Genomic DNA, 13482 nt, shown 5'->3' with positions numbered 1-13482 from the left:
GCTTAAACTGCATTTTTAATATCATCTGAAATTAAGGACATTCATCACCATCACCAGAGGATGAACTTCATCCTTAGTCTCAGCTAAATCACAAAATAGTTTCTCTTCAGTGAGACCAGTAAACCTGTCCGTTTCTCTGTCTACTGATAATGTACCTGATCCATGCGAACAGTGCAAACACAGATTTTTTTAGGCCAATTCTGCTTCACAGGACTCTACACCTCACATACTTACTAACAAAATTTTACAGCAACCGCGAATGACACATTGTCATCTTTTAGCTTTTAGCTGCTTTAGCAACTGAATTTAACAAGCTTGTTGCCAAAATGTTGGAGCTCAGATTGAAAAAGTACATTGACATTTTTAAAACCAGCCATGCTAAAAAAAGATGTTAATGGTGAAAACACAAACCTAAGATTCAGTAGACCCAAATTATTTGTCCAAAAGCACCAGACCAGTGAATAATCTTCAGTGAGAAAGCTGGTTGTTGTGTTAAGACGATCTGTCCTTGTACATCTGAAAAAATTTGTGTTGAGCATGACAAACTACAGAGCTCACTGAAACTTTTGATAAGACATTTGTCTTCCTGAGAATGATGTTAGTGCACACTGCCACACATTTGTTTGTTTTTTCACATATTTATTTATTATTACTCACTCAAACAAGATTTTTTTTTTTTGTATGTCGATTATTCCATTTCTGCATCTCAAGGGGTTTGTAAGGATTCACATTTAATCTAATTTCATCTCAAAAACAACAAAGCCCCAATGCACAAACATAAAAGGCTTCGAAAGAATGTACATCAATATAGCAGACACCAATCGACACTCAGCCTCTCAGCACAGCGTACATTATTCACAGCCTGTACAACACACTGATGAACATTTATCGTGTTACCAAGGGTCCCCTGTAAGGCGACTCTCAAGGACAACAGCACAACTGATCACTTTTCCTGTCTCCATAGCAATCACAGGCGTGACATAATCCACCCACGCTACACGGGTCCTGTCACAGTGTTGTAAAAATTGGAAAATATAAAAACAACACTTGAATACAGAATAATTTAATACAAAAAAAAAAAAAAAAAAAACAATAAAATGACAATGAAAGTCCATGAGCACTTTGGTTACAACTTTAGATTTTCTGATGACTAGTTAAACTGCAACTCTTCAGTGGTGACTCCGATAAGGCACAGCAAAGGACTTTCACCCCAGATACAAGCAGTGTAGTAGGCCAAAGACAGCGCCTGCACTCATCTCTTGTAAAACAGCATCACCTGTTAAAGCTAAGGTGATACTGTGACTCATCTGGTGCATAATGTTTAATGAGTAGACTCATTATAACCCTCTTGGTTTTCATCTCATGACTGGATGCAGTTTTTCTTCTGATGCCGCCGCCTGCTTTTGAATCCTGTTGAAACAAACAAACAAACAAACAAACAAACAAACAAAAAAGTAAACAGGCAGATTAATTTTAGAAAAAACAGTCTTAATAGGTAACCCTAACCCTTTACCAATTATCATTCATATGGAGGCGTGTTTGTGGTCACCTGATCAATCTAAGTCCAATATTCATTCTATTTTAGCACTGTTTTTAGTCTCTAACGTCTCCTTACGGAAATGTCTGACTGTGTAGCTGCTAAATTCTCCACTATGAACCATCTAGTCTTCAACTGTGTCTGTCTGTTGTTTGCACTTAAAATAAGTGACTGGCTTTGAAATGACCTCTAATAAGTGAAGATGTCAGCTCTACATACGTTAAACTCCAGACCGAATAATTCACTGATTTATCCAGAGAATACTCAATATGTTATTTGACAGCAAAAATTATTTTCTACAGATTTGAATCATGATGAAACAAACAGACAATGAAAAATAGTGTAATTTGATGTCCTACCATCTTCGTCTTCTATGTTGATGGTCTGCAGAGACATACTTCTCTGAACATGCTTTGAGGGCTTCTTGGGCTTAGATTTCAGTGTCCTTGGTCTCTCAATTATCTCAAACGAGTCCTCCAGCTCAGTTCCTGCCACACCGTTGGTCTCTGACACTTTACAGGTGGGGGAGAAGCTCTGAGGACTGACCACGGTTTCCTCTATAATGTCTGTGCTCTGGTTGGCTCCTCTACCTTTTAAGAAGTGCCTGAATGAGCTGCGTTGTTTCTTTACAACTGAAGACTGGTTCTTCTTAGAGAATCCCTTTCCATCCTCATCCTCCTCCTCTGCAGTTGAACCAGAACTCTGTGGGGAGAGTGGCTCCACCTTTTCCCTGCTGCTCCTGCTCGCATGAAGGAAATCGCTCTGCAGGCCGTTCCTCCGGTTCAGTCCACCGACCAGCGAGTCACTTGGAGTGGAAAGGTCTTGTAGGGAACCTGTAAGGCCCATGCTGTTCCCAAAAACCAGAGAGTACTTGGGATTGTGGTATTTATGTGCAGGCACCTTGAGGTCAATCTGTCTGGAGTCCCCAACCGATACCTGAAAGCGAGATGTGGAGACAGGCAGAGGCCGGATTTGCTCCACTTTGGGCTTCCTGATGGGTGTAACAATAGGCGGCTTGGTGATGTTGAACTCCCTGTAGAGGTCCACCTGTTCAGACACGGCATACAGCTCCCTGAAGTCGCTGTCGAAGAAGTCCACTATCTGTCCCGACATCACTGTGATTGTGTTTCTGTCCATCCGAGACGAAGTCCAGGTGAAGCTGAGGTTGAAGAGAGAATAAATTAAAGTGTGGTGTAAAAGTATATGTCTAAATAACATCCAAAGTTCACTATTAACATATTATTATTTTGTTTCACGCCCACAAATAACAGGCTGACTGTTTCCCATTTTCATGGTCATTGACCACAGCACTCCGCTTTACCATGCCAGGAACTATATGAATGAAATGACCATATATGGTTCTGGCCTGGGTTTGATAATTAATGCACAGCATTAGCAGTAATCAGTAAGTGTTTGTACTTTAAATGCTTTGAGCAGCTGACATCAATGTGGAATCTAATGAGTCAAAACATGACTGTGGTCGTTTAACTTGGCATGAATCAGTCGTTCCAGCTTTTATTTCAGTTCATCACTTAACTGTTCATAAACCTGCGGTTATTTGCACAGTTTACACTAGACTGAGCTGGCCGACGTACTGTAAGTCATTCAAGATAAGACAGGTGACATTTGGAAAGATGCGTCCTCTGTTTTCACTACAAGCTGTTGTATACAGGAGTAAACCTGAATTCATTTTTATGTTGTTTCCAAAACATGCAAATCAGCTTATTTTTGTAATGTGTCTGGGTCATATTTGTGAATTTTCACTGTTTTTTTAGCTCTGTTGTTGGACTCTTACCTGCTAAATGCTCTATGTTCTCCATTTACATTTTGTTTTGGTTGTTTTTAGGGTACCTAAAAATATGACAATTTAATTAATTTAATTTAAATCCTGTGAAACGTCACCTGATCACTGTCTTGGTTTGTCACTGGACTGGCTTAAGAGAAGACAGGTGACATTTGGAAAGATGTGTCCTCTGTATTCAGACACAATCTGTTGTCTACAGGAGCTTAACTTTATTTGGCTTCATGTTGTTTCCAAAACATATAAATCAGCTTATTTTTCTACAGGGTCTGGGTCAGGTATTATCTTTTCTCAGCAGTTATCTTGACAAACCACAATTTAAATTTGGTGCTTGATCAACTAAGATTAATTTTTGGTTTCAACTAATCACAATGCTTGGTAGCATCGGTATCGCCCAAAACAATTTAAATCTAGACAGCTCAGACTGAACAATGTGCGTAAAAGCACATGGAGATTTTTTTTTTTTTTTTTTGTGCATGACACAAACAAAACAGGAGCCAAGTTGTGAAAACACTATCACAGCATCAATAAAATATTGAAGCCACAATTAGCAGAGACAGTAATTATACAGTGAGTCATTACATGTTTGTAGTGCACTATATGACGTTAAGAGGTATGAAAGCCTCTCTCGCTCAACACATTTAATGGGACAGTAAGGGTTAATAAACTTGGGTGCTTCCTCTGAACCTGTTTAATCATTTTAAATAACCACAGGTGACTCAGGATATAATCTCACACCGGTTTTACATGTCTGTCCCAATCAGAGAGCATAATGAATGACAAGTGGATCTACAACAACACACTAATAAACAGGACCAACAGCAAATAGAGAAGAGCATGTTTCCAAACGCATTTCTGTCATTTAACAAATTTAATATGCTTCAGAAAGTTTTTATAGCATTCTGTAATTGGCTGGCCTAACTTATTTTTCTATTGTGTGGGTGTCTCTTCTAGTAGAAAAAGTTGTCTTCAGATTTAAAGCCTGTCAGGTTTAACGGTTGAATCTGACAATGAAAAACAGGTTTAGTTTGATAAACTGGGGCAATGCATAATGTTCAGAACGATTAATGAAGTATTATTTGTAAGTACTGTACTTTGTACTTTATGGGGTTAAATGGAGGCAGATGATTCGCTGTGGTGACCCATGAAGGGAGCAGCCGAAAGGAAAAGAAGAAGAAAAGATTGTACTTTGTTGCCACATTTCTAAAACACTTTTCAAACCACGGTGACCATTTTATTATCTTTTTGTTTGTTTTGGAATTTTAAATTGTGTCGCACGAGCTTCCTCAGCAGATGGAGTTTGTTTATTTATCATGCAAAACAGTTTTATATTCATGAAGTGTATTAAGAATGACTGTCGGGATTGGCCTTATTTACGTGGAGTGTGACAAAGTCTGGTTCAGTGACTGCTTTAACTGATCAAACTTCTTGTAAAGTGTTTGTCTCATCTTGATAAGGTGCACATACATTAACATAAAAGGGTTCCTGTCCTGTTCTGTTCGTCAGCAAATTTAATTCACAAAAAAAAGAACAATTTCAAACTGTGGCGCTTCGTGCCCTGCTGACAGGAATCAGTAGACAAAAGCAGAACAAATGTATATATTATATCCATCCATTATCTAATGCTTATCAGCTATTATTATTGTTTCATGATGAATTCATTATATTATTAGGAATCATTGCTATACGCTGCTGAGCAGTGCTGTCAAATATGAATATCAATACATTCATCCACTGGGAAGTAGAATTACAAACTAAAAAAAGAATGAACTATCATTACATTTTAAATATTTCTATACATCTGAATACTTTGACATGTGTAATCAACATAGAACAGGTGTGAACTCTGTAAGTGCTGTTTCACCTGCTAATGGCTACATAGGAGTTTGTCACATGCTCACCTGTACGATCCAAACATGACTTTCTCTCCATCCACCAGCATGTATTTGGAGCATAAGGTGCCGGGCAGCTTTCCAAACGACAGGGCCAGCCCTGCACCTCTCAACATTCGCACACGGAGATTCTGCAAAGAAACACCCACTTAATTACACATTTCACCTGGCTCAGTGTCACACCACTAAGCTTGAGCAAACTCACTCGGCCACGGCTATCGAACGTACCCTGCTATATCATGCGTGTGGTTGATTTAAGGTGCCAAGTGAAACCAGGCTGTCACACCTTGACACTTGAAAGTCAATTTTCTTAAGACGTAAAAGGTAAAACCAAAACCCTTTAGTTACATACTGCATGTTTACTTAAAGGGAAGAGAGAAGAAACAGAATGAAAGAAAAGGAGCTGTGAATACTGAGTAGACACACTGGGAGGAGGCTTTTTTCTGCAGTCACCTGGTGACGGGAGGTGAAGCGTCGAGTTACAGACTCTGGATCTCTTCTCAGGATGAATGTTTGTTTGTAGGATGTGAGAGGAACAGAGCCCAGTGGTCTGACAAGGCCTTTCACAGTCGTATCAACTGACACCACTACAGCCAGGTACGCTAGTTAAACTAGACTGGAGTTACAAAACTGTGTGCACAGTAGATAAGGCTGGATATTGTGTGGCTGTGGAGATAGGATAACAGCCTGGCTCAGTGGCCTGCTTTTACTCTTAATCTAGATCAGCACACATTTCTCAGGTACTCACACAACTCACATAATACTATTAAATGGTAATTCACAAGAAAAGACTATGATATTTAAATATATTATGACATTAAATAATTTGGTTGAATAGCTGGAATTACCTGTTGAAATCTTTTTTACTTCTTAATAAAGGCAGGTTTTAGTGTCACCACTCATTGTCTGAGGGTTAACGATGTACATGTATATGCATTTCCCTAGAAAATATATAGTGATCGTTCCTCTTTACCGGTTGCTTCAGGAAATAAAAAAATAATAAAAAAACTTTAAAAAATGACTAGATTGATAGCTTGTTTTTCATGGACTCCATACCAGGAATTAAAAGGTTATCATGAGTTTTTTTTTTTTTTTTTTTTTTTAAGATACTGGTGTTTTTTAGTGCTTTGAGCTGCACAAATAAAAAAATTGTTTCACCTCCATTGTGTTGTGGTGAAGGCAGAGATATCAGTAGCAGAGATCTTGGCAAATAAGCCTGAAACTCTCTGCATGATACCCTGAAGGTTAAGTGGAAAGTATGTCATTCTAAGTATGTGCCATACCTTTATCAGTTCTGTCGTACAGCACTTATTTGCTTATTTGCCTTATTACAGGCCTAGAAAGTCCTGCAAAGATGATTTCTGACAATCTGACTTTTAACTGCCCTATAAACCATTAGTCAATTATTCATTGATAATTAATGAAGTCTTGAATTAGTCTTATAAACCGTTCAGTGGGGGAAAAAAGTAGCAATTGGGGGAACAAAACTATTCGATTTGCTAATGTATTCTCATGTTTTAACTGGCCTGCAGGTTTTGTTTAATAACCAGCTGAAATCATTCTGAGGCCCATTATCTTGTCCTTGATTTTATCTTTTCCTGAAGAGTGTGACATGACACATGACTCATTTTAATCTTTTATAATTAATGCAATCATCGTCATTGTCTATTACTATTACAGGAATTACAGCATCGACCCACTTAGGTAGTTTCCTTCAGACTTTCAATGTTCATTTATTGTTGTTGGATTGGATTACTGAGCCTCCTCCCTTTGGTAACCCTGTTTGCAGAGCTCACTCCTCACCCGCAGATGCACTGCACTTATCTGCTGCCGAGCACACATATCCAGGAAGTGTGGCACTCCCCTGGCCTCCAGCACTGCGTAGACAGCCACCCCACGCCGTGACCCGGCATCTAGCAGGTCCTGGAGGATCTGCAGGTCTGTCAGAAGGTCCATGACTATTGCCACCACCTTGGAAACACAGAGGCATCACAGGCGCATTTTAAATGTACACTGACTTAATTCAGATCTTTATTGTTCACAAAAAACATGAAAGACAAAAAAGGATCATTGATGACATTAAAGGCTCTGGTGCATTCAGTTCTGAATAAAATAAAGGAGGCATAATAAAACGAAGGACAACAGCAACACAAAGATAAAATCTTTGTGAGGCAGTGTGATTTTGTTAAAATGAAGTGCACTAGACCAAAACTAGACCGTACTGCAACTCACCTTAAGAAACCTTTATCTCTGAGCAGGGATGTTAAACTTCTTAGAGAGAGGATGGTCTCGATTTGATATAATGGATTTTGGCTCACATGTGCTTCTCCATTTCATGTTGCTTCACACATGTAATCTAATCTACAGTTCAGTTTATTCAATGTAAATATAATTGACAGCAGCAGTAACAGTTGATACTTGTGCAACTGGTTTTTCCAGGTGGTTAAAAACGATGAGTCACAGACCAACAATGGTTACAATATACATTTACTCTTAATGACTTCAGAAGTCTGTGTACAGTACAAGGTCTGAGCTCAGAAAAAAAAAAAAACAACCCAGACATACAGCACAGTACAGGTATCACAACAAATGTTGATTTATCCTTATTTTCACTGCATCATGTTTTTTATGTGTTCAGTTCAGAGTAATCAGGTGAGGCTCTTTCTGCGTCCTTACTGCAACTCCTGTCTACATGTTTGGGCCTGATCCAACTTCCTTCAAACACATTTTCCTGGCAGACGACTCTATGTGTCAACAGCAACTTAGTTCAATTTTAATTTAATCAATCACTGAAAGTAAACCAAGCATGTGTGTAAATGAATTGTATGTCAACAAATCCTCATCTAAACTGGTTATTAAATTGTCTATTGAGAAAAAATATCCGTCCAGGGAAGGAGAGAGTTGCCCTTCTTTCAGCGTCAGCCCAAGCAACCAGCAGTGTTGTTGGTCGACTGCTGTAGTGGACAGAAATAGTTCTACAACTGTTTACTAGATGACCGTGACACTTTGCACAGATATTCATGATCATGATCATGATCCCCAGAGCTTGACTCTTTGGTGATCTCTGGACTTTTCCTTTAGTGTCACCATTAGTCTGACATTTGTGGTTTTAATGAAACGTCTGTAAAACTATTGGATGAAGTGACAGGACGTTTGCCACACACATTCATAATTCAGGATGAATAGCAAAAACATGGGTAATCACTTATAGGGACATTTTTATTTTTGGGGATCACATGAATTTGCTTTTCAAGTCATTTGAGGAGATTGAAAGCATTATCCCATCTGTACTCCAAGTGTGAAGCTACAGCCTGTTAGCTTTGCTTAGCAGAAAGGTTAAAAACGGGGGGGAACAGCTAGAACAGCTAGTGTGGTTCTGTCCAAAGGTTAGTAAATCCACCTTCCTCCAAAGCTTACTAATTAACCTGTCATAACTTGTTTAATTCTGAAGTGGCACTTTGTAATTTTACAGCAAAATGTGTGACAAACACTAAATCTTTAATATGGATCTAATTATTGACATAAAACAAATATACACATATAAGTCCGTTTTTTTTCTCTTTAACTGTAAAACTAATGATATTCCTATTAGCCACAGCTATAGTTTACTGTATATATAGCGGAAATTTAGCGTGACTACATGCTTAACTATGTTGGCGAACAGGATAAACATTATGCCAGCTCGATAGCATTGACATATTAACCATGTTAGCATGATGATATGCCAACACGGCCTTTGTTTGACTGCAGGTTCTTACAGGCTCGTGTGCACCTTAACAACCTTCTCCACCCCATTTGTGCTTTTTGAAATGTAAGATTGAGATTGCATGACTGCATTAAATAACATGCTAAAAAAAAATTCTGCAGCTCTTACTCTTCAGTGCTGTTCAACCACAAACAGCTTAATTCACCACCTCTGCCTGGGACAAAAAAAAAACATTTCTGCTCTCAGTTCACAGCTCATTTAAACATAAATTACACGGCTGCAACACTTCTCTTCATGTAAAATGATGCAATGAGTCATTTTCTGCATATGTCTTTTTTTTTTTTTGCATCTATGTGTGCATGCCTTTTTTTGGAGGTGTAAGAGCAACAAACTAAACTCCAGGGTGCTGAAAAGCAGACGCACTCTATCAGCTTTGGCAGAGTGTCTGGATTAGATGATTTATTTCACCTCAGAGGGAGCAAGCTGAGCATGTGAGCAGCTAAATAAACTGCCAAGTTTCCTGAGAAGGCTGCTGTAAATAGTTGATAAAGAACTTTATGTGGTTTGTGTCCAAGTATATTCAGTTATTCATCCATAAGAGATGCTCAGCTTGGTCACTTTCAAAGTTACAAACATATTAGTTTCCTCTACTTCTGATTTTGTCAGATGTTGCGATTATAAACCAATATAACAATTTCATACTCCTTCAGTTGTCGGACAGCAGACAATAAAAACTGTAAATGGAACAACTACTTCACATCCTGAAATTCGCTGTATTATAAACAGCACAGGTGACCACAGAAAATGAGACCCTTAATCGAGGTTGGCTATAATGCAGCCAGCTCAAACAGAAAGAAAAACCAGATGTCAGAGAAGAGATTAACTTTTCATATCTGAGGCAGGTCATCTGATCAGACAGGTAAGGGCAAAATTAAGAAGATGATTGTTAAGTACCAAACCCTAACCTTGGCTGCTCGATTGCTCAGGAAGCTGAATGAACCTTTTTTTTTCTTTCTTTCTTTTTTTTTTGCTGCAAGTCCTGATGTGCAGCTAACATTTACAACGGCTTGGCCGTCTCCATCTGCCACCACATATGACTCAGCTTGTTAAAACTTGTGTATGACTCTGCCATTGATGTAGATTTTATTATTGATACTGTGGACTTGGTTAACCCTTCCCTCGAACAGCGAGCATACAGTACGCACAGTATGCAAAATTTCATTATGTATACAGCTTTATTCAGCCATATAAAAGCTCTAGTGTATATACTGGAAGGAGGGTGAGAGTGCTCGGGTCTCTTTCTCTAATTCCGGTGTATTTTCAGCACTGCTTTTCTATTGTGCACCACACAATAAGCTAAAAAAAGACAAGGAAACAGATGTGATTTGTTTTGTTGCTACAGTCCAAAACTGAAATATTCCCTCAGGAGAAGCTGGAACCTAAAAACGTGTGGTGCTTTTGCTTAACAAAAAAAAAAAAAATTCTCTGAAACAGTTATTCAATTATCAGAAATGACTTTTGTCTGAGCAATTTGCCCTCAGTGAACTATTGATTAATCAACCATTTGCTGCATCAAATTCATGAAGCTGCCTGTAAAAGATTAAATATCAGAGGATGTTGTCTTTCTTTAAACAAAAGCTTCATAGCCAGAAAGCATTCATGTAAACTGCTATTAGAAGTTTATTGTAAGTCTTGTAGACACATGCCACGTGTAGAGTGACAGTAATTGCACTCAGCTTCGGGGTCTTTTGTCTCTTTCGGCTCACATTGGAGGGAGTCGTGATTCCCTGTAGCCAATCATTTTGAATTTTTCAGAACAATTATTTGTGCTGTGGGCTAAAGAGGTCAGGTCTTTTTATCCTCTATAAACTGCATGAAGCTGCTGGTACGTTTTATTGCAGAGCTGGGTATTTTCTTATACAGTAGAAATGTAATAAATGTGTTTTTGTAAGGAAATCTGTGGACTTCAGACACAAAGTGTGTTCTTTGATTTTCCAAATGTAAACTAGGCCTTTGGGACATAACAGGTCCGACTTGATTTTCAAACCATTTGTAAATCTTCCCTATTCTTCATGAGCATACAGACTTTTGTTGCAAGTAGAGCTGACGGAATAGTTTTTTGATTCATCTATACATCTCAAAATGTCAGAATACGTTAAAAGATTACCCGTCACAAGTTCTTAGAGCCCTCGAGATATGTTTCCAAATGTTTTTCTTTGATCAGCAGTCAAAACCCCAAAGATAGTAAATCTACAAGCACAGAAGTTTAAATTTGGAACCAAAGGGGAAGGTGGATCCAGTGATTATAGGGGGCATTTCTGCATCTCTGATGAATCATAAATTGTAGATTGATCAATACAGTTGATTAGCTGTAACTGTAAGTGGATAAAGGTGAACTTCCTTTATGAAGGTTTGAATGACTTTTGTTTATTTGTTCTTGCTGGGGAGATAGAAATGAATGAAATGTAAAATGCAAAAGTTTGTTAGAAATAAACTGACAGTGTTTTGAGACACAGGACATTTGGGCAGCCTGCTGCTCAGGAACAGCTTATATCAAACAGCTGCAAGCAAATATTGAAGTAAGGGGCGGTGAAAGTGCTGAAGTTACCTTGTGTGAGTCCTGGATGAGCTTCCTCACCACCTCCTTGATGTGAGGACCGTGCTCTTTGGGCGGATGGATGTACACAGACACCCGGGTCACCCCCTTGTAGAAGCCGCTGGTACCGGGCCAGCCGATATCCAGAGACGGGACCTCGGTGTCGGACATCTGGGGCCAATAGGTGGAGTGGACCCCGGAGTCGGCGCTGGAGGACTCTTTAGATTTCTCCTGCTCTTTGGACTCAGAGTCGCTGTCCGTGTCATATTCGTGAAAGGTTTTCCGGATGAATTTGACCTCCCTGGCGGAGAGAAAGTCCTTGGTGTTGTCCTCTTTGAGCCGCATCTTGAAGGCGCCGTCCCCGTTCTTCAGCAGCTGCTCCAGAGCCGCGCGCTGCTCCTCACTGTAGTAAAACTCCGGGCTGGACTCCGGGATCTTCTCGTTGACGTGCTCATCGTCCATACACAAGAGCTGAGACTCCGCCATCGCAGATAAAAGTTCCCCCCGCAGTCGCTCCTGGCTCTCCTGGCTCTCCAACAGCGCGCTACCTGTGCGGACAGGTACGCAGGTGTCCAGGTGTCTCTCAGGTTGAGGCAGGAGGAGGAGTTAACTGCTGCTTGGGGCTCCACACAGTTTAAAGCCACCCATATTATCACAGCCTGCGATTAAACCTTCAGAATAAAACTGTCCAGCAATTCTGTTGAAAATTAATCTACTCTCAGACTGCCAGCAGCTGGAATCAAAAGTACTAATACTAGAAATAAAATTACACACTTATTGAATTTAAGGAGAAACTGTGTCCAAACCCTTGATTGGTACTGTTAGTATTGTTGGTCTGAAGGCCTACTATTATTACTGCAATATAGTTGAAGTGGGGCTCATTTTTAGCATTTTATATAAAACTAAAATGAAATACTTTTTTCATCATCTATTAATCTGCTGATGATCTTGATTTGTAATATTCATCTAATTCTACTTCATGCATCTATACCCCCAGATTTCAGAGACATGTACGTTTTTATCCTGTTGCATTTCGATTTAGCCACAACAATCTTACACACAATAAACATATTAAACACATGTTATTACTAATGGTGGTTCCCAAACTAATTATCAACAACAATGCATTTAAGGCACAGAAAATCTATATAATTAGTCAGAACTTCATGAAAAAGTAATGTGACCATTAACACTTTAACTTACACAGAAAATCAGTCTTGCAGTTATTTTCATGAAAACAATCATGTAACCACAGTTTCTTTTCACGGTGGCTGAGACTCAGGAGGGATTTGTTGGTGGTTTGATCTCCTGTTCTCACGTCCACATGTTGACGCGTCCATGGACACGACACTAAAATCAATTGCTCTCAAAGGCCGAGCAGGCTCTGGATGTTGGCTCTGTTGCCACTGATGTGTCAGTGTGTGTGAATGTAACAGCACTTTACTACAAAAGCACTATATAATTGCAGTCAATTTACTGTCAGTCACTTTTAAATACATCAGGATCGGTGCATAGTTAATAACACATTTCACAGATAAACTTATAATTACATGGAAACGTTCATAACTAACCAGTTATTTTACTGTTGTTATTTAATTTATTTTTTTATGAATGGACAATCTCAAAGTGCCTCTTTTTGTTACCTTTGTCAATTATGTGTCAACTGTGGTATATATGCTTTATAAGGTATGTCTGTTCTATATAATCTACTTTTATGATGCCATTAATGCAGCTTTAGTTGAGACAGTTGGACTGCATTATATGTCAAGTTTTTTCTAATATTCTTTGATGATTTGATAAATTGGAAGAACTGGGACAAAAACACTACAACCTTTCAGAGCATTTGGCCTCTGAATACTGAATACTGTATGCAGCTTTTATTTTGAAGGCCAACCCACTTCACTTCTGGTCTTAATTTTCATGATGCAGCTACACATTCTTCACAACTTT

The 13482-nt window shown here is 39.0% G+C and overlaps 1 protein-coding gene across 1 annotated transcript; it reads right to left on the bottom strand.

Moving 5' to 3' along the window:
• Nucleotides 1-872: 872 nt before the first annotated feature.
• On the bottom strand, nt 873-12709 carry fam83fa (family with sequence similarity 83 member Fa). The gene is made up of 5 exons (XM_026324539.1): nt 11545-12709; nt 7034-7201; nt 5240-5361; nt 1897-2696; nt 873-1410 (listed from the first exon to the last, which is right to left on the bottom strand). Exons 1-5 carry the CDS (start codon nt 12016-12018, stop codon nt 1361-1363), a joined length of 1614 nt encoding a protein of 537 aa, XP_026180324.1. The 5' UTR covers nt 12019-12709; the 3' UTR covers nt 873-1360.
• Nucleotides 12710-13482: the final 773 nt, after the last annotated feature.

This window comes from Mastacembelus armatus, chromosome 8, assembly GCF_900324485.2.
Source record: "Mastacembelus armatus chromosome 8, fMasArm1.2, whole genome shotgun sequence".
NCBI classification, from domain to species: Eukaryota; Metazoa; Chordata; class Actinopteri; order Synbranchiformes; family Mastacembelidae; genus Mastacembelus; species Mastacembelus armatus.
The sequence above is the reverse complement of the archived record's forward strand: the minus strand, read 5'-3'. Positions and strand labels throughout refer to the sequence as shown.

Coding starts and splice junctions, on each gene's coding strand:
- fam83fa (XM_026324539.1), bottom strand. CDS start 12,018: ATGGCGGAGTCTCAGCTCTTGTGTATGGACGATGAGCACGTCAACGAG. Junction 5,362..7,033: donor TAAGTGCAGTGCATCTGCGG/GTGAGGAGTGAG, acceptor GTTTCTTTGCAG/AATCTCCGTGTGCGAATGTT. Junction 2,697..5,239: donor GTCATGTTTGGATCGTACAG/GTGAGCATGTGA, acceptor CTTCAACCTCAG/CTTCACCTGGACTTCGTCTC.